Below are 27,469 nucleotides of genomic sequence, written 5' to 3'. Positions count from 1 at the left end.
CCATCGTCCGCGTCGTCCACAGTGACGGGCGATGTGACGAACGATGGGTATCCTCCGCGCATCGTCCGCGGACGATGGTTAACCCATCGTCCGCGATGCTGCAGTGGCGGACGATGCGACGGACGATGCATCGTCCGCACCATTGCGAATGCCCTTATCCAGCTCACTGTCATCTCTTTTTCACCAATATTAAGTAAACAAAGTTATAATCATTCCATCTAAATTCACTTATTTCCTTAAAACATCCTAACAAATTTATCTACACCTATTTTTAATTTAATATAATGTGAAAATAAGTATAAAAAACTTTTTTAATAGACTTTTGTGAGATCACATAATTAAAAAATACTCCCTCAATAACTCAATATTGTAATATAAGTCTCGTTTTGCAAATAAGAGTCTCATTTCATTTATACTACTATCAAAGTTAATTATAATACTTTATTTTTCACTAATTCATTCGGCTCAGATTTCATTATAATACTAATATTCTCCGTCCCCGATTAATAGTCCCGATTGACTTCGGCACATTTTATCATTTTGGTCCGATTAAGAAATACTACCTCTGTCAATAAAATCACATTTTTTCATTTCAGTTCGTCCCACAATAAAAGTCACATTTCACTTTACCATAAATGTTAAGTAGGCATCACATTCTACTAACTTATTTCACTTCCATTTTATTATAAAACTAATTATATAAATGAGATCCATAGTTACTTCTTAAAATCCGCATTCACATAAATGTTACTGCTATTGTAAGATGAATTTAGTATATAAAGTAAAATTTGGTGAAAGAAAATAGTCAATCCGCATTCACATAAATGTTACTTCTATTGTAAGATGAATTTAGTATATAAAGTAAAATTTGGTGAAAGAAAATAGTGTAATGCGAATATTTTTTATAATAAATTTTGATTGAAATGTAAAATCTACTTATCATTTAATGAAAAAATGAACCGTAATCCTAATAACAAACGGATTAAAATGACAAACCAAGACTTATATTAATTGCACACGAAAGTAGCAAATGACACATAAACACACTAACATAGTGTGGAGGCGAGCGCATTAGATTAGAGGCTCGTGGAAGGTTAAATCGGGAAAGGTCGACATTTCATTCCTATTCACACAACATTTCCATTTTCCTCTGATTTGCACCACACACTAATTCACCAACACCCTCTCCCTATCTCTCTCTCTCTCTCTCTCTCACACACACACACACATATACACGCACTTATATATATCGCTGCTCGGAGCTTGCCTTCAGATGCAGCTTCCTCCGCCAGCTCCTTTCAACTTCCATTGCTGCTTCTCCGCCACATTCCCGCCGCCGATTCTCACTTCAATCCTCTTCAAAACCTTCGATTTTTCTAAATCCTCCTCCAATTTTCGTCGATCTACTGGTGAAGATCACCGTACTTCAGTAATGCACCTCTAATTTAACCATTTCCCCCCGATTTTCCGTCGTCTGGAGCAATTATCGAGTTGAATCTGCCAGCAATTTAATCAGACTTCCCCAATTTTGGTGCAAACTGTGCATAGACGAAGTGGTCAGGCGAATTGCAGTTTATCGAGAGAGAGAGGCGATTGGAAGGAATGTGTAGATTGAAGGACTGTGAAGAGAGCAAGCGGAGGCGGAAGTGGGGGATAATGGGGCTCAAAACGGCGGCGTTTGCTGGCGACAAGCTGGAGAAGCTGAGAAACAGCGGCGTCGTGTCGCGATCGAGGATGAAGCTTTGGATAATCCGAGCTACTACGTCGATTTTTCTGTGGACTTGCTTAGTTCAGCTGACGGCATTGAGCGAGACTCGGGGGCTTCGTGTTCTGAAGGGCTGGCCGTCTTGCTTCTCGCAGGAATCGGCGGCGGCGGCCGCCTTGGATGCTCAGTCGCATCTAGCGAGGGTTTTGCCTCCAAAGAGTGAGTGTCGGTTGTGTTTTATCTCGATTTGATGGAAAAGGGGACTCTGAATCTAGGGATTTTAATGGTGGATTTAATTGTTTTTTGTGTTTTCTATTTCTGTGTGGATGCGTTTGTTGATGAATTTGGAGCTTGATTGTGTTTTCTGCCATGGTGCATTGATTGCTGTGCCTCATTTATTGATTTTGTAGTTATGGTGGAGGTCGTTAATTTCAATGGATTTAGTTTCAGTAATTTATTTCCAGAGATGATGAACTGTTTTCTCCTTTCATCGGTGAATTGATTGTTGTTTGTGTGCTTTGATTGTCGCCTTCATGCTCATGAATTGAATCAGAAATCAGAATGCTTGCCACATGAACGAGTATCTTGTGCTGATCTATGATTCGAAAAACATGTGTTTCTGATAGGGGTTTACAAGAACAACGGGTACTTGATGGTTTCGTGCAACGGAGGGCTTAATCAAATGCGGGCTGCGGTGGGTAACGAACCTTGACATGATCGGAGATTGAACTCTACTGACCTCATTTAGGCATTTAGGTTCCTTCTACCTCGAATCTGTCTAACATCGACTTTTTTGCTTGCAGATATGCGACATGGTTGCCATTGCGAGATATCTAAATGTTACATTGGTGGTTCCTGAACTTGACAAGACTTCGTTCTGGAACGATCCTAGGTCCGTTTGCTTGCTGATGCACATGAATATCCATTCAGTTATTCTATAGCTGCTTATTTCGTTCACTGAGTCTTGAAAACATTCTTCGCCGGCCTAAATAGAGATGTTTTGAGTGCTTGCAGTGAGTTCGAAGACATATTTGATGTGGACCATTTCATTACATCCTTGAGAGATGAAGTTCGGATACTCAAGGAGCTGCCTCCGAGGGTCAAGAGGAGGGTCGAGCTGGGAATCATCTATACCATGCCCCCTGTTAGTTGGTCAGATATTTCGTACTATCACAATCAGGTCCGTGTTGCTCTTTGTTTTCTGCTCTTCCAGAGTACAAGTTTATTCATCTTTCCTTCTTCTTGCTTGCAGATTCTTCCACTGATCCAGAAATATAAAGTTGTCCATTTGAACAGAACAGATGCTCGGCTTGCCAATAACGATCAGCCTATGGACATTCAGAGGCTCCGTTGCAGAGTTAATTTTGGTGCTTTGAGGTTTACACCTCAGATAGAGGAACTGGGCAGAAAAGTCATTAAAATTCTTAGGCAAAATGGTCCATTCATCGTGCTCCACCTGAGATACGAGATGGACATGCTAGCCTTCTCTGGTTGTACACAGGGTTGTGGTGCGGACGAGGTGGAGGAACTAACACAAATGAGGTAATGATTTGGTACATACTTCATTATAGTATTGGAATACTGGTTGTGTCGTAACTAACTTGCATATTATTTTAAAGATACGCCTACCCGTGGTGGAAAGAGAAGGTTATAGATTCTGATATGAAAAGGAGAGAAGGTCTATGTCCTTTGACACCCGAAGAAACTGTCCTCACGTTACGGGCACTGGACATAGATCGTAATATCCAGATTTACATAGCTGCTGGGGAAATCTATCGAGGAGAAAGAAGACTTTCTAGTCTCAGAGCATCGTATCCAAATCTGGTGAGGAATACACCAGCTCTGTTATAAGCATTAGTTTTTGACTTGAATGGTTTGATGTATTCATCATCTCCTTTGTCTATATATAATAGGTGAGGAAGGAAACATTGTTGGACTCTTCCGACCTTAGGTATTTCCAGAATCACTCGTCTCAGATGGCGGCTCTTGATTATCTTGTTTCCCTGGAGAGTGATATCTTTGTTCCCACGTACGATGGAAATATGGCTAAAGTCGTTGAAGGACATCGCAGGTATCACCCGTGATCATTGTTTTTTATACGATGCCTATAGTTGAATATCTGTTGAACTCTTTGATGAGACTGTTGTGATTTTTTCGTTTGGGTATTAGACATCTTGGATACAAGAAGACCATTCTACTCGACAGAAAGCTGCTAGTCGAATTGATAGACAAGTATAACTCCGGGTCACTGAACTGGGATCAGTTTTCAACTGCTGTCAAAGACGCTCACGTTGAACGCATGGGAAACCCGACCAAGAGATTGGTGATTCCCGACCGACCTAAAGAAGAAGATTACTTCTACGCCAACCCCTACGAGTGTTTGGAAACGCAGAGTGAAGACGAACCACTAGAACTGACTAGTATTTGAAACCTTGACACGAATGAGCTGCTGTGTGATGGATCGAGAGCAGAGAAGATCAACCTCGAGAAGGCGGGTTTTGACTGGGAAGGGCACTTACAGAAAGGCCACAAGAGGGGGTTAGGGAAGTGCTGCTTGATGAAGTTGTTCTTTATATCCAACTCAATAATTGCAATTCTTGTATAGAGAAAATCTACCCTCTCATTTCAATGGGGTTTATATCGACTCCTCTGCATTTGTACACAAAGAGAAGCAAATATAGATTTGATTTTACTGCCAAACTCTCACCCCTCTTTCCCATTTCATTTTTCTCATAATTCTCTTATTCTTTTCAAGATCTTTCTTGACTTGTTATTTTGTAATGTAAAATTTTGCTATGTGTGGATGTTACATATTTTATACATTTAATTTTTGTGATCTGGGATCTTTTTTTTTTTTCCTTCCTGAAACACATCTATTTATTTTGATATTGTCTAGTTTGACTTATAATTTTAGTTCAAATGGTGTCAACATCATTTAGAGAATGTTGCTAAGATTCATCATGGAATTTCATCTAGCGAGTATGAGATCACATTTAATGTAAAACAATACAAAAAAGTCAGCTTGACATTTTCCAATTATTAAATTTGAATATTTTAGCAACAAAAAATGTCAAATGTCATCATAGTATTCAAGATCTTTTAAAAATTCTAAAGTGCATTATATTTATGTAGACATGTAAATACTATACTAGTATTAGGATATTATGATCATGCTACATAATTATTGAGCCTATAACTCTCAAGAGAATTCAAAAATATAGACACAATGTGTATACACTGAATAGTGAAGCTATTCCAATAAAATGCGTAGGTATAATTTAAAACATCAATACATTGTGCAATGTACATACATTGATTATGCACCATCTAAATATAATTAAGCAAAATATTTTATATTCGATTGGTGAGGACGACGATTTTTTAGAATAAAATAGAAAAAGAAAGGACAAATGGTTAAGGGGAGAAGTGCAATATCATGCTCATATAATTGTATATTGTTGCTAAATAATTGAGGATGATAGATTATAAAATTATTGGCCTTGTTTATCCGGTAATTAATGCTGATCAAAGTCTTCAGTTATTATTATTTGATAATTGGGCTCTATGACCTATATCCTTATCATGATTTGGCTTTTACAACTTGCAATAAAAAATTAAATTGTTTAAAAAACAGAATTTAAACCTATAATCAAGAATTAGTAAAATGAATTTTATCTAAATAAATTCATTCAAACAAGGTGGATGCGTGACGCCAAGTGGCGAAGATTTAAACGAGCAATAAAATCAAAATTTTTGTTTTAATTATCTCGACTAAATCCTTGCCATTTGTGATAAATTCGTATCACCAATAACATTTCTATACCTTCAAATATTCTTAAGAAATACTCCCTCCGTCCAACAATAGGAGTCCCATTTCTTATTGGTGCGGGTTTTAAGAAATGTTAAGAAAAGTGAGTGGAAGAAAGTTAGTGGAATAGGGGTCCCACTTGTATATATTAGTTTTAAATGATATGTGAGTGGAATGAGTTGGTGGAATGTGAGCCTCTTTACCATTTATAGTAATTATGAACCGGGACTCCTATTCGTGGACGGACCAAAATGGAAAAACGGGACTGCTATTCGCGGACGGAGGGAGTACTTATTACTTCAATAATCAAAATAGTGGACCACTCTACGATCAAATAAATTTGTGCAAATTAATTAAATAGGATAGTGTGTTTGTTCGAGAATTTAACTTGATCGATCCCAAGAAGAAAATGTTTTTGCTTGAAATTCAGTGTGGAAAATAATATAATTTGTATGATCCAAGAAATTAGCCTCGAGTATACAAATCATAATAAATTTCCATATAAATTTATGCAAAAAGATATGATATGATGATTAAATTAGGTTTAAGTAGAATGGTTGCTTTGGGAGTACACCAAAGTTGGATCAGAATTGAAAATCGTTACTAAACTAATTTAAAAATTGCGACAATTCGAATAAAGGAGAATAAATTAATGTTTTTTTACCTTCACTTCAAAGTAAAAAGGCTCCACCATTTTCCAATAATAATGCCTAGTTGTGTTTATTATAAAAAAAAATTATCCACGAGCTATATTCCATACTCAAATATGCATCAAAATAATGTAGTAATTTCATAAATATATAGGAATAATAGTGTTAATATTACATTTTGTCACATCGTTTTAACATTTTAACGAAAATATCACAATCATAGGACAAATGCCGAAGAAGTACCAATCGTTTCGCTTAAAAATGTCCCGCAAAAAAATTCCAAACGAATTTTCGACTTTACCAAAAGATTCGTGTTTCCATGGGTCCAACTACCACATGTCGAAGAATCAACAAATTTTATCAAATGTTTAAGGCTAAAATCTATAAACCCCTGTTGAGCTAAAACCCGAGCCACGTAAAAGTAAGACGTGTAATCACGTACAGAGAGAGTAATAACCAACCAAGACTTGAAATCCAAAAGTAGGGCTTCCTAATATCATAATGGAAGCCTCTTTCATATGATAAATAGAGTAGCATACAAATAGTAGTACATAAAAAAGACAACATTTTTGTGTGCTGAGATATGTGTATTAGTATATCCCAGATACTGGTGGAAAAACATGGAGAAAATAACAAAAAAACCCATGTACAATGGTTCCTGAATCAGGCATTACCGCTCTGTCGAAAACGGAACCCGAAAAAATGAACAAATACAACTACTAAAGAATAATACTATACCATTGCACCAGGCTTCAGCTAGTCCTTAGTTTCTTCGCAGCACGCCCTGGCTCCTTCCCGGTTGAAGAACGAGGCAAGGTGGCATCGGCTTCATCATCCTGCCATGATCTTGGTTTTATCAAGCTATTCGAGTTTTTATCAACAGGTAAGGAGAAGAAAAGAAAGCCGTCTACTACCTTGGAGACGAAGGTTGAAGAATGTGTGATGCTGTTTGCTTTCTTCCCCAGGTCGATTTGTACTGAGATGCTGGCCTGCGATAGGTCCACTCCGGATCTCTGTAACGCTTGCGTGAGAGTATTCAACAGCCTGGTATGTCGAACGTGCTAAGTTAGAGCAGGAAGTTTTAAAAAAATCGTTTCCACAAGACGTGCAGATCGAGAGTGCTCACTCACCCTTGGGAATAAACGCTAGAGATGTTGATCGTGCCACTTTCAATGGTCATGTCCTGTGGGGGCCATGTCATAGTTTTCTCCACACCGGATGCCTGTTTTGGTGAGATTGGGGAGGCTGGAACGCTTGTTGTCCTACTACCAAGAGTGAAGATGTTTGGGTTCATTGGCGAATGAAGTGTCGCGGGCTTTGATGTTGGTTCGGGAGGTTGAACCACTCTTTCTCTCAATGTAGTGGCAGTGCTCAAGTCTGAGTCTACTAGGTTTTGACCGCTAGTTGGCAGGCTGGGGGAGACGGCAGCTTTGCTGTCGTCGAATTTCTTGCCAAAAACTGACGCTGGAGCTGAATCAGTGCTTGTTCCTCGCGCACGTTCTACATAACCTTCGTTCCTCCGCTAAAAAGTTTAGAAAGTCAGCAATCAAGTAATTATGAAAAGCAAACACTGTAAACTTAGGAATGGCAATTGCTGTTAAAACACAGAATTATTAATATATAAACTTACCCATTGCATCATTTTGGATGGCTCATGATTCCAGATGTTATAGGAACTGTCATATCTGGTTACTTTCTCTTGTAGAAACTGAATGTACTCGATAACCTGTAAACGTAGTACACAACTTCAGTTTGAAAGTTGATGAATCCCATCTTGGTATAGACAAGATTTTTTTTCATCTGTGCGTACCTCTAAGAGGAACGATGCCTTATCTCTCTTCTGGTCACTATTAGGAATGATCTCTCTCAGTCTCTGAAATCTGCGGAGCACCAAAAACTATCTTAGAATGTAGGTTTTTAGAGATGCAGGATTGTTTTTGTGACAAACTTCTGATGAATATTTCTACTTTCCAAAAGGATTAAACATTTTATTCCAACAAATTCATAATATTTTTTTCTGCCTAATAGCATATAATAGTGCGTACTTCTCAAGAAATATGTTTGAGAATTCAAATTCCATTTAGTAACAAACTTGCAAACACACATCCTAGTTTCAGAAATAAGAACAGATATGGAATGGAACTGGAAATCCGTTAAGCAGAGATGTGATAAATTTTGTTAAAAATAAGTCTAATTTTAGGACATTAAGATAATAAGTTGTTATAATACTCTAGACGACGTGAATAGATTTCGTGAACTTGAATGGTGAGGGCTGAGAATTGAGAAACATGCCTGTCATTAATCTTGCTCCTCCTTCGCTGCTCTGTAGCTGAGTGTTTAGAGCGTGGCGTATTAGGCTTCTGATCTATAGTCTTTGCTTCAACTTTCACAGACATATTACCTGTAAAATATGAATATTATTATAATGCACACATTTAAATTAAATGAGAAAAACAAACCTTTCGAGTTGGGTGATGGCTCTTTCTTGATGGTGAACTCTTCTTCTTCTTCATCATCATCGTCTTCTTGGTCATTCTTAGCTGATGTCATTATCATATCCATGAAACTCTGGTTCTGCTGAGATGATGATGGCCTGAGAAGACACAATAAGGTCCAAATAATTTGAGTTAGTACTATAAATTACTGTAGTCATTTGATCGGAAAAAAATTGCTCGAAACAGTGATAGCCAGAGACTAGAAAGAAAAAAAAAGACAGACTGGAATAAAAAGTCACTGACTGCGAAGGTGAGAAAGAGCTGAAGTTTGCGGCGGCGTGCTTATGGTTAGAAGAGGACTGTGATGGCTTTTCGAGGAATGGCGCCCATTTCCCTCCAACCACATTAACGCCTGCTTCTGTTAATCATGTACAATACCAGCATCAGTAAAAATTTAAACTAGTGTGTTCACAGTGATCAAATAGAGTCCTATCTAATCTAAAATTGGTGAGTGCCAGGTACACCTACAATCATGGTGTAACAAAATGTAGAGAATATGAACAAAAATCTTTCCTTACATAAATCATGACATAAATTGGAAGCCCAATATCTATATGGACATGTCCATCTTGCACCAAGCTTGGATAACCTTAACTATGAAGCAACAAGTTCTCATCCCAAAGAAGGAACACAACGATTGCTATGAGCTAAACTAATGAGTAAGTACAAGTTGAAAAGTAGTCACTGAATCTGCATTTTAAGAACGTAACCAACCAAATGGAACTAAACATACCTCGCAGAATATGTCTTTCGGTAACACTATTCTCCTTCCCTGTCTTTCCCTTTTTAACTGCAGATTCATCCCATAGAGTGAAACTACCTCCTGAGTGAGAACTGCAGTTTGAGTTTTCGTCATTCCTGGTCGTATTACTCGGCTGAGTAAACAAGCCCCCTTCAGGTTTTAACACCGTTCGATTGAAATAAGAGATGCTGTACGTCCCAATGCCACCGGGAAGAAGATGCTCCCCCGAGGCCGGAGGTGGCGGCGCTGGAGGCCTATCGACAGCAGCCACCCCAGCTTTAATATCTTCTTTCGTCGTTGTCCCATGCTTCCCCACCCATTCCAACGGTTGCAAGAAGTCGTGCGTTTTAAGGTAGCCACCTACAGTTTCCGTATAAATAATTGAAAAGTATTAACCAGTATGATTCAAGTGCTGATGTTTTGGAATAATCAAGCTTCAATAGAAATGCATCCATGAAGCCTTGTAGATTACAAGATATTTACACATCTGCCATGCCTAGTCATGAATTCTTTCCTTTTCACACACACCCTTATTTCTAAATTCATTATTACACATTTTTATCATCTTTACTTGTTATACATTTCTGACGTGAAAGAGGAGATGGCATTAAAATAAATGCCCTTTCCATGGAAAGAAAAAACTGAAAAAAGTATAATGTTCACATCTTTAATTTATAACTAGATTATATCTTGGTACTTTCTGTCTACACATGAATACTAAGAGCTTTCATTAAAATTGAGTTATTACACTTTCTCTCTGTGATATTTAAGTCATCTTAGTTATAACTGCAGTAAAATCAAAACTGAATCCTTATCTGGGTCCATTAATGAGGTACAGTTTAAACTATACAGATCAAAATTCATGCCAACATAACTTTTTTTTAATAAAAATATAAATAAACCAGTTCGTGCTTAATAATCAACCCAATTCAACACACATACACATATCCTAGAAATAAATTTAATGAGAAAAAAAAAAATTGTGAAATTATGAATTGACGAAAATGGGAGGAAGATGAGCTCATCACTAAGCAAGTTCTAACCTGAGCCTTTTTGGATTTAGCAATGTCAGCCAATCCAAGGGATGGCCCACTCCTAAAGACAAATGCCCGGATCTAAAATGCGCCGATGGGGTCACGGGTGCATTTACTGCGCCACTCGTGGTTGCCCTCGCAATATAATTTTCTATTTTCTTTTCCCCACCAACAATATTAATCCCCTCTTTTTACCACTACCCCACCAATTTTTCACCTATTTTTTTCCGATTCCTTTTTCTCTTTACTTTTCCATTTCATATCTTTTTCTTCCTCCAATTAATTTCAATTTTAAACCACTCAACCTAGGTTTTGCCCATCATCATCAGCCTAAAAAAAGTAGTAGTAATATAATTAAGTTTGTAATTTACTCAAATATAAAGAAAATATACTGTTTGATAGTCAAATTTGGAAGATAAATTTGAATTGATAGAGAATGAATAAGATCGGACCGATTTGTATAATACGGAACGAGATTTATTTATTTAATTTTGAAGCTTTTTTCCTGAATTGATATGTCATAAAAAATCTACAGAGTTTTTGATGGCTTGAATCATAAATAACTGCAGCATGCAAAAAAGAAAAAAAATACGAAAATTCTCCATGGAAATTGAGATTGAAAATCGACGAAAAATAATGTATGTACCTTGCGAGGGAGACGGATCTTGTTGGCTATGTGCAGCTGATGACGAATACAGTGAGAGAAAATCATGAGTCGCCTTTCTTCCTGTTGGCGACAAAACTGAATCATCACATAAATCCCCAAAATATAAACAATCACACTAACCAATCCAATTCCGCCCACAATTTCAGCCACGAATTCGCAATTTTACCTTCAGTTCCAATCGGCAATTCCATGTATACTTTTCCGTCGCACAAAATTCGAGCTCCGAATCAGATCCGCCGAAGATCGGAGGCGCATTCGCCGCTTCTCTCTCCACAAATCTTCTCAGCTCCAATTCAGATGAACATCATCAGCATGACCTCCACCGAATCTGCAGCTGGACACAATTTCAACTGAATCACACGCAATTCAGCTCAAAACAATGAAAAATCAGCAAAAAAGGAGGCGGTGAGCTTGAATCGAGATTCATTCACGCACAATTCAGCTCCGGATTCTCGAAAACAGTGGTTTTAAGCGGGATCGGTGGTAGGTCCAGCTCGGATCAAACACAATTCCCTAACAAAAGCAGGCACAGGGAGTTTTTAGAGAGAGAGAGATGGATATGGATTTGCGTTTCTCTCTCTAAAACTTTCTCATCTGTAGATGGAGAAGTCTCCTTGTTTTATTATACACATTTCACACACAAACACACATATAAATATTTATATATATGTGTGTGTGAGCAGAAAATGGTGGTGGGGCTTTTTAGTGCTTCGTCTTCGTTTTTGTATTTTGGGAATAAACGGCGTTTACTTAACGGCGTTGCGGCGGTGTGAACGGCGTTTGGCGGATTATTTAATTAACAATTTCTATTGGGAAATGGAGTTTTGTAAGGGATTTTGTTGATCCCGATTTACCTTTGTTTCCTGATTAAATAAATCATGTTGGAGTTTGAGCCATATTAATGGAGGAAAAATTTTACTACAGTATTAAATATTCTTATAAATCACATCAAAGTTAGGGATAATTGCACTTTTAGTATTAAATAAATCACGTAATGTTATTGAATGTTATTAAAAGATTGAGTTTAAATAAATCACGTAAAGAGTTTTACTCGTTTTTTTTACTATTTTTAAAATAATGTCAATTGTCACATAAAATTTTAGTATTAACACAAAATAATGATGTAATTTTATTTATCGGGTGAAATATTTTGTATCCACTGAAGCAATAAGTTTGTGACGTTTAAATAAAGATGGCAAAAAGTGAAATAAGTTTCCAACATTTAAACAAAAATGGCAAAAAGTATTAAAATGAAAGTCGCTAAAATTTTTGTTCCAAAATGAAGTAACGATGAACATTTTATGAATAGTATAATTATCCACACTAATGAGTATCTCCAACTTGTAAATAGATTCGCGGAGTGCGTACACAAAGTGCATCATATGTTGTCGTTGTGTTCATAAATGGTGCTTATATAATTAACACAGAGTCTCCTGCCTTGCATCTCCGCACACGCCCTTTTAGGTCAATCTGCATCGATCGCAAGTGATTTACACGCGGACGCACAAATGCAATGCGACCGAGCTTTATTGTTGGCGTGCACGTGCAAGTGCCCATTTGAGGACAAGGCAAGGAACAGTCGCACTCGGAGTAATTCAACCTCAGAACTGCCGTCACGTGACTCGCCACTTCTCTGCTGTTACACACACGCCAATTACCTACAATCACACTTAACGGTTCACATGAACATTACTTTAGTTAAACATTCCCATTAATAAACCCCAAACATACCATCATTACTGCACACATCCCAATTCACAAATTTATCCTATTTCCTTTTAATTTAGTTTCAATTCCACTTCTTGTCAGTGCCTTTCATATTAAATCCAAAGATCTGACAATAGTTTAAGAATTAACAACTCATAATTATTACTTAATCCTATGATTTTAATTCAGAATCTAGTTTTCGAAATTCAAGTACTTGTCTTATCTAATCTTATGTACCATTCATTTGTCTTCCAACTTAAAATAAATCCAATTTCAGATCTCTCTCTCTTTTCGTTGATGTTATATTTCAAAAAGTTATCTACCATTTTACTACAATATTTGAATCAGTAATTGGGGGATACATGGAATTAAATTATCATGACTTTTATTGAACATTTTCTCAATATTCTCTCCGTCCGCCATTAGAAGTCTCATTTACTGACAGCACGGGTTTTAAAAAATGTTAAGAAAAGTGAGTGAAAAAAAGTTAGTGGACGAGTCACACTTGTATATATTAGTTTTAAATGAAATGTGAACGAAATGAATTAGTGGAAGGTGAGACCCTATTACCACTTATGATAAAAGTGAACCGGGACTCCTACTTACAGACGGACTAAAATAGAAAAACAGGACTCCTAATCGCGGACAGATAGAATATTAATTATTATACCTAATTCACCTAGTCCAACAATATTCAGTTGATTCATTCCTATTTAATTTAGCAAATTGGTCACTCTAATTCAATTAGATTAATAAGTTAGAATTTCATTTTTCAATTTAAAAATAAATAATTAATCAAAACAAAAAATGCAACTATGTGTGCGAGGGAGCAAAATATAGAAGGAATATTTTGGTAGGAAAGAAGAATAGTCACGTGTTGCCTCCTTCCTTTTTCTCTACACCGGAATAGGCGGGGCCTCCATCACCCACGTGCTCCCCTCTCTTCTCTATCTTTTTTATCTACCTTTTGCATCTATAGATATAAAGACACATCCCAAAATTTGACTAGGCTTCCCATTAATGTATGTGTGGTAAATTGGTGATAAATGAATCCAAATAAATTTTGAACAAAAGTCAAACAATAATAAGGATAGGTCATAATACCATATGCAACATTGTGTAAGAGCATCCCCGGGGGACGGACATCCCATAGTCTTCCCGACGGATTTCCCAAAAACATCCCATGCCACGTCATAAGGACCTCCCATAACCTTTCCAGCACTGCCACGTCATAAGGACTTCCCACTCCACAGTGGCGGACATCCCATAGCCTTCCCGCAATAAAAGAATTTCACAAATTCACCAAATTAAAAATTTACGGAATTAAAATTTCACCACGAGTACGGAAAAAATACGACCTGTATATATAGATTTAAAAAAATAAAAAAATGGGAAGTCCGCGCGTCGCCGCAATGGCGGACGTCGCGGCGGACGTCCGCACGCCCTTCCTGCGAAGGCCGCACCCTTCCCGTGTCCGCACGGGACATCCGTATCCGCCCTCCGTCGCCCCAATGCTGGACTTCCCGCACGCCCTTCCACGAAGGCTCTCCGAAGTCCGCCGGGACATCCGGCGTTGAGGATGCTCTAAAGTAGCATCGGTGACATAACGTTGCAGAATCTTTTATATAGTGTGTGATTTATTTGTTTTTGTAAAGTACGCGACCTAAGTTGTTCAGTAACATGCTAAATTGTCGATATAAAAGTACACGGTGTAAAAATAACATAGAAACTAACTATAGTGGTTGTGAAGTGATTCATTGTACCATAGTGAAAGCATAAGAAATCATTCAAATTTTTGTTACTACAACCAAGATCTCATGGATGGTCGTTCAGCTCAGGCTCACGCTCAAAGTTTTGCAACGGTCGCTATAAAAGTTATGTATTGGCTAATTAATAGTAGTAGTAAAATTGTCTAGCCATCAACAATTCAACAAAGAATATTATATTGGCTAATTAATAGTCATTTTACTACGTAGTACTATATCCTAATTTTCGAGAGATGAAGAAATCAATATACATGAAATATGCAATATTTTACTTATTAGTAATAAAAAATTTAAAAATAGTAATATGTTTATAATAGTACTATAATCTTTGTATGGAATCTTGTGCGGCAATAATTAGGCAATTGTATGAAAAAAAGTATGGTGGAGAAATGGTTGTTTAATTCCGACAATAAAGCTAAGCTTTCACATTAAACAAATACTTTAGAATTTAATTAATGGTATAAATGGAATAGGGTTAAAAACTTAGAACCCTAAACAGCCTGGCATAAATAAATAAAATACACTTTCTTAGAATCAAAGTTTGCTAGAACATGGCTCATACACTTTTATCCACATATTATTATTTAACTATATTCAATATTTTAATTTATATAATTAATTTATGGGTTGCTTTTTTTTCTTCCTTCATCCACAGACCATAGAAAAAATAAATAATTCAATAAAACTTTTCCAACCATGTCTCATACACGAGGTATGGGGTAAAAATAGGATTATTTTTTTAATTAAATACCAAAATTTGATCTTATTCTCAATTTTTAGTTTCAACTTGTAAATGTTATTAATTATATTTTTCTATGCATGTAAATTTTTACAATTTAAAAAAAAAATCAATGGTTCAAATCAATCGAAGCAATTAAAACACATATTTTTCATTATTTACAATCTTGATTTCACTGATATTTTTATGCAAGACTCGTGTTGTGTGAGTTGTGATATAAAGTCACATCCATTTCAATTATATTTTGCAAAATATCATCTACGTTTATGCAACGTGACGAATTATATGTGATGAAATAATTTTGTAATGTCATTTTCGTACATTCCTATGCGAAAATTGAATAAGCATATATTCTCTTTCCCACCTTAATTGGTGTACATTTCATAATACAACCATGTCACTAGCTAATCACAATCTTGCCACAAAAATAAATAAGAGCATCACCAATTATAAATACTAAACACTTCATTTAAATCACAAGTATTTGGCTATCTTCAGCTCAATCTAATATTTAAATCGTACGAATAATTCACAACTTTACAGCAATTTGTATGATCTCATGGGACTTAGTTTTCCGGTGAAATTGGTGATAGCGTGAAAACTGGATTTTATGACTTCAAAAAAACACGGACTCTTTAACACGATATCGTCTAGGTTGACTTGAATCGATTCCATTTCCATTGGTTTAATCAATTTTGAGGATTTTGTTCATTTGCATCTCTAGCATTTGAATTTTAGGGCGTTTGTTATTTGGGTCTTAACGTAACTTTGATTAACTACTATAATTCCAACTCTCGAATCTCAATTAGGGCATCACAATAATTACACAGTAAAATTATGATTTAATTTGCAATATTTGAAAGTAATAGACTTGACAAGATGCCAAATAAAATTGTGATTTAAATAATACTTTTCTAATTTAATTGTAAAAGACCATTATATTGAAAGTAGCCAAAATTAAAGTGATAGTAATATAAAATTGATCTATTAAAAATGATGAAATCAGGTACCCTTCTTATTTGCAGATTAAATAAATGGTGACACCAAGAGGTGAAGTTAACCATAAATAAAATAATCGAAATCCAAATTTATTTATATTAAAATAAGAAATAGAAAAGAGTGTTAGTGGCCCCTAAAACATGGACATTCTCTTCCATTACAGAGGTATCGTATCAGCTTAGGGATCAGTTAAATATAATTATTTCTTGTTTAAGATAATAACATTAAAATTTTCACACAGTTTATAACTAGTCTTTACGTATAAGGACAGGTGGCGTAATATCCGTGAAAAACGGGAAAGTCACGTGATATCTGCCTAAGACTCCCCGATCACGTGGCCAACTAATGTCTTGATGTGGTGGGTCCCTTCATCCCGTTTACATCGCATATTCATTATTTTAGTCTAAAGTTCCTTTAAGGGTATTAGAGTCATTTCAATTTTCGGATGTGTGTTTTATTAGACATCCTTCAACGATTATTAGTAACTGATAATGAAACTATTAAGGTTAGATAATGATTAGTAAATACTCTCTTTGTCCGTCTCTTTGTCCGTCATTAGTAGTCTCAGTTTATTATTTACGTCCGACTGTCATTATAAGTTTCGATTCACTTTTACTATAAATGACAGTTAGACCTCACTTTCTATTAGTAATATCTAAGTATATAAAATGGGTCGCACATTTCACTATCTTTTCTGTCCATTTTCCTTTATGTAGTATATTTCTTAAAACTCGTGTTGAACCCAAATAAATTTTTTTATGCTGAACTCAATTAATGTTATACAAATGAAAAAAGATTTTTCACTTGGCACGTGTTTTAGTGAGTAGAATTATTGTGTTGTGATGTGTTTGTGATTTAATTTACGTTGCATAAAATGCTCTAAGTACTTTGGCTGTGAGCGAGTGTTTACCAAAGCAGTCGACAAAGATCCGTCAATAACAGAAAACACCAAACATAAATGAAGCCAAAAAAACCTCCTTCACATTCTAGATAAGCCTAAGGGCACCACTACTAAAAATAAAAATACAAGGACATGAGAACGCACGACTTTAAGAAAGCTAGACATTAGTAGAAAAGTTTTCTGTGAATAACTTATGATATGGTAGGTATTAGTATTTTTTTTCAAATGAATTAGGTAGAATGTCATGATTTCGGTTGAGGAGAATATAATGTAAGAGAAGCTTGGGTTGTGGTGTGAGTTCTAATTAATTGGATGTGACGAAGGTTAGTTATACAATTAAGGTTACGTGAAGGTTGTGGGACACTATGTTGGAGGATTGTTTTCTTTACTACTCCAGTATCGATCATTAGAAAATTCTCAATAATAATTCGTGTACTATCCTATCTTATAGAAGTGCAAGTTTAATTTTATGAATCTGCAATATAATAATTTTCAGTTTATTTATCATTCATATTTATTTAAAAATAACAAAAATTAAATGAAATCGGGGATATAACGGAATTATTGGTGATTTAAATGGAATGCTGACAAGACATTTCAAAAAGTGAATCCTAATACGATTTTAGAGTAAAATATGATAATACGTTGAATGACTTGAATGAAATACATCTCAAGTTAATCCAAATATTTCTCTTTCGGCGAAAATGGCATTCAGAGAGTTAAACTGGAAGGGAAAAAATTGCTCTTTGTGAAGAAAAAGAAAATAAATAATTCATTTAATTTATATAATGAAAGAAACTATACCTTCATTAAATAGGCATAATTATAAAGAATAAATATTTGTGGATTTATAAGAGACACGTGAGGCGAGAGGATAGAATCACGTGCGTCCATGCCCTGCCAGACTTCGCGTGCGGTGGGTCCCACCACCCTCTGTCTCAGTTTAAATCGAATAAAAAAATAAGTACATAACATTACCTATAATCACAAAATTAATTGTTCATATCACATGGATCCCCCAAAAATTTATTATTTTAATAAAGTTGTAAATATGACGCGTGACCAAATTATTAGCCATGGAAAAAGATTGAGAGATTATTTATCCAGCTCGTTTTATGATGCTCAATTATGTATTTCATTTGTTTAATAAATAAATTTCATATTTAATTAATTTATTTATTATAAAATTAATACTATGGAAGCAAAATTTACACTCTATTATCATTCCACTCATTTTCTTTTATAATATCAAATAATTTCTTAAAAAATTGTGTCTGACATTTATTAATAGATGAATAGAGTATTATTTATATGGACGAAATGTCTTTATATGAACCAACACTTTTCAACCATTTAGTAAATGTGAAGGTTCGAAATATGAACTTGTGATCTTATTTGATTTCATTAGATCCAATGCCCAAGAATGAAATAAAATGGAAATTTAAATCCAGGAATTAGGCAAATTTTTTTCCCAATTCAATGTTTCAAATATGAAACTCCAAAATGATACCATGGGCTCAAGTTTTCTTCCCCACAGCTTGTAACAAAAGAAGCAACTTAAGGAAGTAGTAAGATGCACCACCAATTGTGGCATACTCCAACTTCTCACTACCTTCGACGGCCGGAAAATCGCCTTCGGTCGCCCGGGTGAATCCCCCGGCCAGCCACCCCAAGTTCTTGTATCCTCCATTATGCAGCTTTGCAACAGCCATCAAGGATCTATATGTGTATGACATGTTATCAATAATCAAAGTAAGTTTTCTCACATACCAAATATGGAAATAGCTAATATTTTAACCACATTTTCTCTTTCTCGGTGAAAATCATGAGAAAATGAACAAATTTGAATATTTAATTACAGAGCTTTACTTATCACGTGTTCTCAGAATGGAAAACTTGAAAATCCAAAATAAGAGAAATCCATTCTACATACTAGGAGTACTACTTTTAATCATCCCAAAAAATAGTTTTTTTTTGCCATTTTGTCCGTCCCTATAACTAGTCCAATTTTTATTTTCGAAAACCTTTCACCACAAATTAAACCACTAATGATGTGGTCACCGTCGTTTACTAACATCACTTCAATTACTTTTATAGTATCTTTACCAATTTTGCATAAATTCATGTCGTCCCCAAAATCAACATTTCCAAGGGACTGATGGAGTGCGTGAAAATAGTAGATTCTGGATTCAAATTTCACGCACGCCTTAGTCCCTCCCCACATGTCACGAGCAACTTAAAATAGTATCCACTAACACTACTTAAACTATTTTTTTTCTCTCATTCATATTTTACCAATTTTGCATCAAATCCCGTTTTATCCCCAAAGTACATTAAAACAGTTGATTCGGGATTCGAATTTCACGCGCACATTAGTCCCTCCCCACATTCCTCAAGCAACACAGAATCATTATCCCCTAACATCACCTTAGCTATTTTTTTTCTCCGTCGTACATACTTTACCAATTTCGTATTAAAACACTAGGTCAGGACCCGGAATCTCACGCGTACCTTAGTCCCTCCCCGCACGCCACGAGCAGCTTCGAATCCTTATCCGGAACAACCTCCTCCACTTCTTGAACAAATCTAGGATTGATCATCGTAAACAACTGCCCCGTCCACAGCCCAATGTAACCGAAATGCACCCACTTCTTCAACAACGTGACGGGGCTATTGTCCTTGTCCTCCACGAACAACGGCACGTGCATCGATCCCGAGACACGTGCCTTGCTCCTCTCCCACTCCGGACGGATGTCCAGCAATGTGTAGCCGCGGGACTCCAGTGCCGCGGCTGCATCTTTTGGCGGGATGGGAGTGACCACGCCGGATTGGATGAGCTCCTGAGCTAGGCCGCCTAGCGCTGCGTGGACGCGGATGCGTTTACGCGGCGGAGGGGCGGCTGGGCGGAGGTGTTTGAAGGGGGGTGTGTGCGTGTGGTGGTGCTTCAAGTGAAATGCCATGCGCTTATCTAATTATCTTATCTTTGAGTTCTAGCTTTGGAAATAGACCTTTAGGGAAATGGGGTGATGAAAAGGTATTGGGCTATACCCGACCCGGATGAGCCCAATTTCTACTTACAGTAACACAACTTATTTTGAAAATGTTGCGGCTTATGTTTGAATTCATTATTTATTTAGATATGATTTCATTTATACAAGTTTGGTTGATTTCATTATAGTACTTTATCCATCTTGTTGTAATTGAGTCGTTTTTTTTAAGGTGTTTAATTTAATGGGTCGTTTTGTAATCTTCACACATTTGATTATTTTTCTGATTATTTACATATTTTTCTTGACGTTTTCTCTGTTTATTAAACACTTAGTTGATTCCATGTGCCCACAAATTTGTGTCACTTGTACTGAGGCAGAGAAGGAAAAGGAAAGATATACTCCCTCCGTTCGCAAAATATTGTTCATGTTTGACTCAGTGCGGTTTTTAAAAATTGTAATGAAAAGTCCACTACAGAGGAGTATTAGTTTAATAATAGAATGTGAGTGTAATCAGTTAGTGTTTCAGGTCCATTTACCAAAAATGAAAGGCAAAACACATTCTTAGGTCCTTATACTTTAGTCAAAATGTTAATTAGGCCCTTGTACAATTTTTTCGTTTTAATAGGCTCTTATACTTTTCACAATATTTTTATCAGGTCCTCGTACGATTTTTCGTTTTAGTAGGTCCTTATACTTTTATCATAACTTTCATTAGGTCCTTGTACAATATTTTATTTTAAGGACTTTTTTTCATTTATCTTGGATAATAATCTAAATTTAATTATACTTAATGAACTTTTTAATATTCCATTATTTAACTTAGCATAGTCTACGAAGATAATATCATCTTGTTATCCAATAATCTCAGTAAGTTGTAGAGAATAATAAAAAGATTAACCGTGATGATTGAAGATTAAAACCGAAGTTTTTTTTTTTTTGAATAACTATCCGAATTTTCAATTGATTATTTATATTTATATTGAAAGAAACGTTTCCCTGAATATTTATAATCATAAGATAAGTTCAATAATAAAATTAAAAGATTCATTAAAATTAATTAATTAAATATAAACTATTATCTAATATAAAAGTAAAAAATATCTTAAAATAAAAAATTGTATAAGGACCTAATAAAATTTATAATCAAAGTATAAGCACCTATTAAAACGAAAAAATTGTACGAGGATGTGATGAAATTTATGAGAAAGTTATAAGGACCTATTAAAACGAAAAAATTATACGAGGACCTAATGAACATTTTGAATAAAGTATAAGGAGCTAAGAATGTGTTTTGCCAAAATGAAAAAATAAAAATAAAAATAAAGTGGACAACATTTTTTGAACGGACCGAAATAGCAAAACCGAACAACATTTCGCAGACGGAAGGAGTAGTACTTAATTAAATTGTCTTTTTAAAAGAAAGTCTTTGATAGGGGATAAAGCCAAAAAATTGAAAATTGATTTTTAATAGAATTCTGAAATATCACAGTTTTTAGAGACAAAATTATTATGAGTCTTATGACCAAAATAATTATTGGTGAATAAATAAAGGGTTGGGGGATAAGAGCACGTGATCGAAAGGCTACGGGCGGTGGGTCGCTCTCAATCTCGTGAGGGAGTCACGTGGTGTTCAATATTGGAAATCCAATAAGTGGGCCTTTTTCCTTCTTTTTCTCACTTTATTCATTTTTTAGAATAATTCATCAACATCAGCATTGACCCTTCTATCTTTTCTTATAATTCCATGCCTCTCATGTTAAATAACTTAAACCAATTAAACCAATACTATTATTTTTCATGAACTGAGAGAGTACAAGTACATTATTACCAGCTACACCTACTTTACAACTTACAAGAATGATATCTGATAAATTACACTAGTATTACAAACCTGAAAATATCATGGATTTTTGTGAGTTGTTTCCTTCTTCTGCAACACAACGCGATTGACAACATCCTTCACAAATGCATAGAAACATTCTCGGCAAGAACAAGGCATTAAACTAGATTTCTGATGCTGTTCGACGCTGCTGAGATGGGAGCATACGATACCTGGAATTGAAGGCAAACCAGGCCGTGGATGCTCCAAACCACATGCAGCTAGTATGGAATGAGTGGAAAGTCTGGCGATTTCTTTGAATGCGTCCACATCTGTCGAGAGTACAGCTCCTTTTATATACATCCAACTCACACAACATAAATCAATCTTACGAAAGGGAACCGAATTTAGTTATTATGCATGCTAGTGAGTCAAGAGCGAGTACCAGACACCGGGATAGTCAGTATATTTAAAATTCCATAATTTCTTTAACCACATTAGTCTTAAGCAACTAAAAGAAAGCTTTCAACACAAGTTCTGATCAAGAGAGCAACTTATAGCACATGCGAAGACACCAATGGGGTGTGTACTTCGTGTGGGTAGGCTCGATTAAAAATAATCCAGCGTTTACATTTAATCATTCTATGGAGAGCATTCTGCATAATATAAGCTAAAACCCAGGGATGCTGCAGTTTGGAGGGGGAATAAATTTACTTAATGGATGTATTTTTCCTTATTTCATCAGTCTTTTGACAATATCAAGAAACCATGATTAGGTTAAACCTCAATTTTACAAGATAACAAGCAAAAGCTGGTTGATGTGAAAAGACTATTATAAATATGAAGCATCTGGTAAATGGAAATGCAGAACATATTTGCTGACATACCTAGTTTCTCCTCTTTAGTCTGAAGTTTTAAGTTGAGCTTTACTAGGGATTGAATCTCACTCTTGGCAGCATTATATTGCTGGCTGTCAACACAAATTTTCTCCGAATCCCTTTTCTCCTTCGCATGTTTGACCTTGCTATGGGAGGAAGACACATGATTAACCCCATTAACCTGATCGAAATTTGGAATAACTCGTCCTGATGCATCTGATCCGACGCAACGCAGTCCTTCTAATGTTTCTGTAGCTGGTGATTTCATGCTTCTTGTATTAGCCTTGTGCACGTGTGAGGGAGTCTCCTTAGAAGATCTCAATTCTTGGTGTGCACCAGAATGACCAATTACTGAATCGTCACGGCTATAGGTGACTTCCTTCACCACATACAATTTCCGCATTCCTTTTCCAGAAGATGAAGATGGTTGTGCATAGCAATCCTTTGCTAAATTAGGTTGGCTATCTAGTGATACTGGCCTATTGCTCACAAAATTAGCACTTTTAGGGGGGTTGGGTTTTCTTGTCTGGAATTTTGAGGCTCGAGGCACAATATTGGACCGTTCACGGTCTCGTCTTTTGGACTTTGCTTTATCAAACATCTCCCAGGCTTTCTGTATCTCATGGTCTCTTCGGTCATTCTTTACATCAGGAGAACTGCACTGAGCCATTGATTGCTGATTTACGCCATCTCCACTTCTAGAAGCCACAAAATTCTGGGAAATGTTTCCCTTGCCTCGGTTGGAAGAGAAATGAAAAACGCCACTCCGAAGTCCATTCCAGTTTTGACGTAATGCACGTATGCGGTCATGAAGATTACGACAATGATGTAGAGTTCTAGCATTCGACGTTGGTGCCTGCCTCCCAATAACTCCTTGGCTTGTTGAACTTGATCGCTCAATGCCGTTTCTCATAACAACTCCATCATTAGAAGTACTAAGTGGCAAGTCAGACTGATATGATGAGACCCTTACAGAACTCCGAGCTGCATGGCCAGGAGATTCTCGCACGATATCCATAATAGAAATGTGTTCCTCTGTAGATTTTCTGTCAGCCGATGACACATTTGTTTGAACATCAGGATCGATATTTGATTCACTCTTCAATTGTTCCTCCCTCAGAAGTGCGCAATCCTGACAAAACCAATCACCTTCCGGAACTGTGTAACCTAGGCCAACACAGTACGTATGAGCAGCAGCGTCGCAAAGATCACACAAGAGTAAGAGGCTTTCATCTGATACGCCCTGACATGTGGCACACTTAGCTTCAGAATACATATTTCGAGGGCCATTTGCCAAATTTCCAGAATAATGACAAGCCTGCATGATCACAGATGGATTGAACATGAAATATTAGGAACATGAATAGCAGAGGCTCCTACTTTTTTTATTGGTAAAGGAAATATCATGTGGTTGCACAGTTCTTTTTTAAAAGAATGTTATATACTAGTAGTATACAACAAGAATCCCAATTCAATGCTCACACTAAAGAGCAGTTAGGAAATGAACCAAGATGTAAGAAAAATGATAAAATATTCTTTGTGACACCAAGATCAACAATATAGGAAATTGAGGATACACTTTTACTAAACAACTTACAAAAGACAGGTTTCAATCTGAAAGCATATTAACCGGAATTAGCACAGAAGTGCTTTGCAAAACATGGCATTGAAGTTTATAGGGCAGGATCTTTTCAATAAGAAATGAATTTTATTAGAAAAACAAAAGGTAAAAAATACAAGGGAATAAGAAATTCCAAAGGTTAGATCAACCTAACAGCAAATACAACTACTCCACAAGTCTAGCAATAACCAACAAAAAGAAGGGCCTTACAAACTTTGTGATTTGAGGCCCGTCAAGCAACTCTAAATTCAACTATATCACACACTTCCCATAAAGAAGATTCTTTATTCCTCTAAAGACACGAAAATGTTATAGTTCTGGAACAATGCTTAAAGTGCTTAGGCCTTGTTCTTTTAGACCAACAAGGCAACAAAATGCTTAAAGTTGAGGTCAAAGACAACGATACAAAGCCAAATAACTAGTTATAGCAACTAATGAATTGGTTTAATGAAACTTGGCGATTACCTACTATTATTTCACAAGAAGCAAAATCCAGAAATGGACCCAAAAGTAAGCAATATTCTGGCATCTAAAAGGGCTAGTTAAATTATAGTTGAGTCGTTTTTATGGCTGGTTAGTCCAAAAACATGGGCTACTACACCTCAATTGGAAAAGGGACAAGAGAAAAAAAGAACAAACTGGAGTTGCTAGGTAGATTCTTGACTCTGACCAATTTAGTCAAATTTGGATGTTCAAACTCAATGCCTTCCATTTTATCTTGCACATAAACTCATAAAAGTACGTTCTTTGTGGATACTAAATATATGCTATTGTACTGATCTCTAAGAACATGTGTCACACTTCAATTGGACTTCTTGGGATGTTCCAACTCTTTTACCCAAACTAATCATGAAAGAATCAAAAGACATATAAGTGTAGAATAAGACTTAGCTACAGCAAAAAATGACAAAAATAACTTAAACTCTCAGATCACCATTGCATACAGAGAAGGTTTACAGTAGGTGGCAGTCACTCACAATCAGATGTAAAAAAGGGGGAAATTTGCTAAAATTCTCATTCCATCGTGTGGCGTTCAACGAGCTCATTCAGAAGCAAATTAACAAACACCTTTCTCTGACCATACCTAGCTTCTATGCTAATCACTTTCTTTCCCCCAGATAGACGCACTAATAAATTCACATTTCACTATCTCAGTGTTGTGTAGTGTGTGTTTATACGATCAGCTAATTCCCCAAACACCTCTTTCTAATCATACCTGGCTTATACACTGATCAATTTTTCCCCAAATAAACGCACTAATAAATTCACATTTCACTATTTCAGTGTTTTGTAGTGTGTGTTTATACGATAAGCTAATTCCCCAAACACCTCTTTCTAATCATACCTGGCTTATACACTGATCAATTTTTCCCCAAATAAACGCACTAATAAATTCACATTTCACTATTTCAGTGTTTTGTAGTGTGTGTTTATACGATAAGCTAATTCCCCAAACACCTCTTTCTAATCATACCTAGCTTATACACTGATCAAATTTCCCCCCAAATAAACGCACTAACAAATTCACATTTTAGTGTTTTGCAGTGTGTTTGCTTACACGATCAGCTCATTCAAGTGGAGCCACCGAAAATTAAGAAAAATCGACAGCAAAATAACCTGATCACGGACAGGGACGCGGACGACGCGCTCGGAGGCGAAAACCGGCGGCTTGGGAGGGCGGCGGATGGTAGAGAAGCGGCGCTTGCAGAGAGGGCATTTGGACTCGACCTTGGCCCACTCCATGATGCAGACGAAGCAGTAGTAATGGTCGCAGCACTCGATCTGCCCCCTGCTGGCTCCACCTTCCGACAAGCAAATCCCGCAGCAATCGGCGGATTCATCTCCGGCGATCGGCGGCGGAGGCTCGTCATCGACTAGGGATTTTGATTTGCCTTTATCGATTGGGATTTCGAAATTTGGGGATAGGGTTTTGAGACGTTTGTTTGGGGGAGAAGAGTGGAGATTCGTGGCCATGGCGATTCAGCGGCAAAAGCAAAGCTTCTGTTATTTATAGTTATCTATTTTCCATATGATTGGTTAATAATTTAATTTTAGATTAATTTTATAATTTAATTTCAGATTAATTTTATTTATTTGTCAGGTTATATTCTGGAAAAATTTGACTGAATATTGAGATTGGATATATTAGAACATACATTAGGTAAGAGAAAATTGTTTTGATTAATTTTGTTTTGAATAAAATTGGTTCACAAAAATTAAGCAAACTTTGCCTTCTTACATCTAATTTACATTTGGATTTGGATTTGATAAGAAAGGGTTAAAATCACATTACTTGGATGATGGATTCATATTCATCCAGTCGTCTCTAGACATAAAAGAAAATTGCTATTTAGAAGTAACTGCAAAAAAGTATTCCAAACATTTTCTTTGGCATCTCAAGTTTTGGATAAAATTGAAGTGTGCATTTGTTATACTATGTTCAATTATTTTGAGAGTAAAAGACCAAATGTAATCCTAAACATATAACGATTTTACGATTTTGGTCCTCAACATTACGTTTTGAACTTTTCCGTTCAATACATTTGAAAACGGGCCTGATTTAGTCCTTTTTGGACGGTGCCGTTTAAAATTAACAACACATTTGAATCATGCTTGTCGATTGACGATTCTATCCGAACATTCGTCGTACCAAATATTATCGATTGATCAATTGAAAATATAAGCTTAAATCAATTAGAAATTTTAACAACACAACTAAAGCGCCATGGTTATATATCATAATAGTATCAAATTAAATGATGTGTGCAACAATGGTGTTTATCTCTAGAACAAGAGCAAATCAAGAAAGAACACATCTCATGAATGCATATACATAACCTATGATCAACGGATCACGAAGAACAGCGATCGTTTATCATCAACGGATCAAGAAAACGTAGAAACGACCATGTATATCCTCTCAAGAAGAATCTCGCCCGATTCTGATC

General features: G+C 36.1%; 4 protein-coding genes across 5 annotated transcripts; 1 reads left to right on the top strand and 3 right to left on the bottom strand.

Annotated features, from left to right (window-relative positions):
* The first annotated feature begins 1,144 nt into the window (after nt 1-1,144).
* LOC125216299 (rhamnogalacturonan I rhamnosyltransferase 1-like) lies at nt 1,145-4,558 on the top strand. Its single transcript, XM_048117977.2, has 8 exons — nt 1,145-1,924; nt 2,332-2,399; nt 2,509-2,597; nt 2,720-2,885; nt 2,958-3,247; nt 3,325-3,529; nt 3,619-3,776; nt 3,875-4,558. Exons 1-8 carry the CDS (start codon nt 1,603-1,605, stop codon nt 4,131-4,133), a joined length of 1,557 nt encoding a protein of 518 aa, XP_047973934.1. The 5' UTR covers nt 1,145-1,602; the 3' UTR covers nt 4,134-4,558.
* A 2,072-nt stretch (nt 4,559-6,630) lies between these two features.
* LOC125209007 (transcription factor BIM1-like) lies at nt 6,631-11,776 on the bottom strand. 2 transcript variants are annotated; one of them, XM_048108576.2, is made up of 12 exons: nt 11,537-11,776; nt 11,268-11,435; nt 11,081-11,161; nt 9,392-9,760; nt 8,902-9,016; nt 8,623-8,756; nt 8,456-8,564; nt 7,974-8,043; nt 7,794-7,889; nt 7,294-7,685; nt 7,078-7,207; nt 6,631-6,999 (listed from the first exon to the last, which is right to left on the bottom strand). In XM_048108576.2, exons 2-12 carry the CDS (start codon nt 11,290-11,292, stop codon nt 6,916-6,918), a joined length of 1,605 nt encoding a protein of 534 aa, XP_047964533.1. In that variant the 5' UTR covers nt 11,293-11,435; nt 11,537-11,776; the 3' UTR covers nt 6,631-6,915. The 2 variants fall into 2 exon arrangements, with proteins under 2 accessions (XP_047964533.1, XP_047964534.1); XM_048108577.2 differs by having other exon boundaries at nt 11,268-11,429.
* A 6,861-nt stretch (nt 11,777-18,637) lies between these two features.
* Nucleotides 18,638-20,207, bottom strand: LOC125212611 (Rhodanese/Cell cycle control phosphatase superfamily protein). Its single transcript, XM_048112823.2, has 2 exons — nt 19,725-20,207; nt 18,638-18,932 (listed from the first exon to the last, which is right to left on the bottom strand). Exons 1-2 carry the CDS (start codon nt 20,171-20,173, stop codon nt 18,731-18,733), a joined length of 651 nt encoding a protein of 216 aa, XP_047968780.1. The 5' UTR covers nt 20,174-20,207; the 3' UTR covers nt 18,638-18,730.
* Nucleotides 20,208-21,977: 1,770 nt separating this feature from the next.
* LOC125209966 (uncharacterized) lies at nt 21,978-26,512 on the bottom strand. Its single transcript, XM_048109543.2, has 3 exons — nt 26,139-26,512; nt 22,910-24,218; nt 21,978-22,354 (listed from the first exon to the last, which is right to left on the bottom strand). Exons 1-3 carry the CDS (start codon nt 26,493-26,495, stop codon nt 22,104-22,106), a joined length of 1,917 nt encoding a protein of 638 aa, XP_047965500.1. The 5' UTR covers nt 26,496-26,512; the 3' UTR covers nt 21,978-22,103.
* Between the last annotated feature and the right edge of the window lie 957 nt (nt 26,513-27,469).

Source organism: Salvia hispanica, chromosome 3 (assembly GCF_029641045.1).
Source record: "Salvia hispanica isolate PSC_SH4W2 chromosome 3, Shi_PSC_v1, whole genome shotgun sequence".
NCBI classification, from domain to species: domain Eukaryota; kingdom Viridiplantae; phylum Streptophyta; class Magnoliopsida; order Lamiales; family Lamiaceae; genus Salvia; species Salvia hispanica.
The sequence above is the reverse complement of the archived record's forward strand: the minus strand, read 5'-3'. Positions and strand labels throughout refer to the sequence as shown.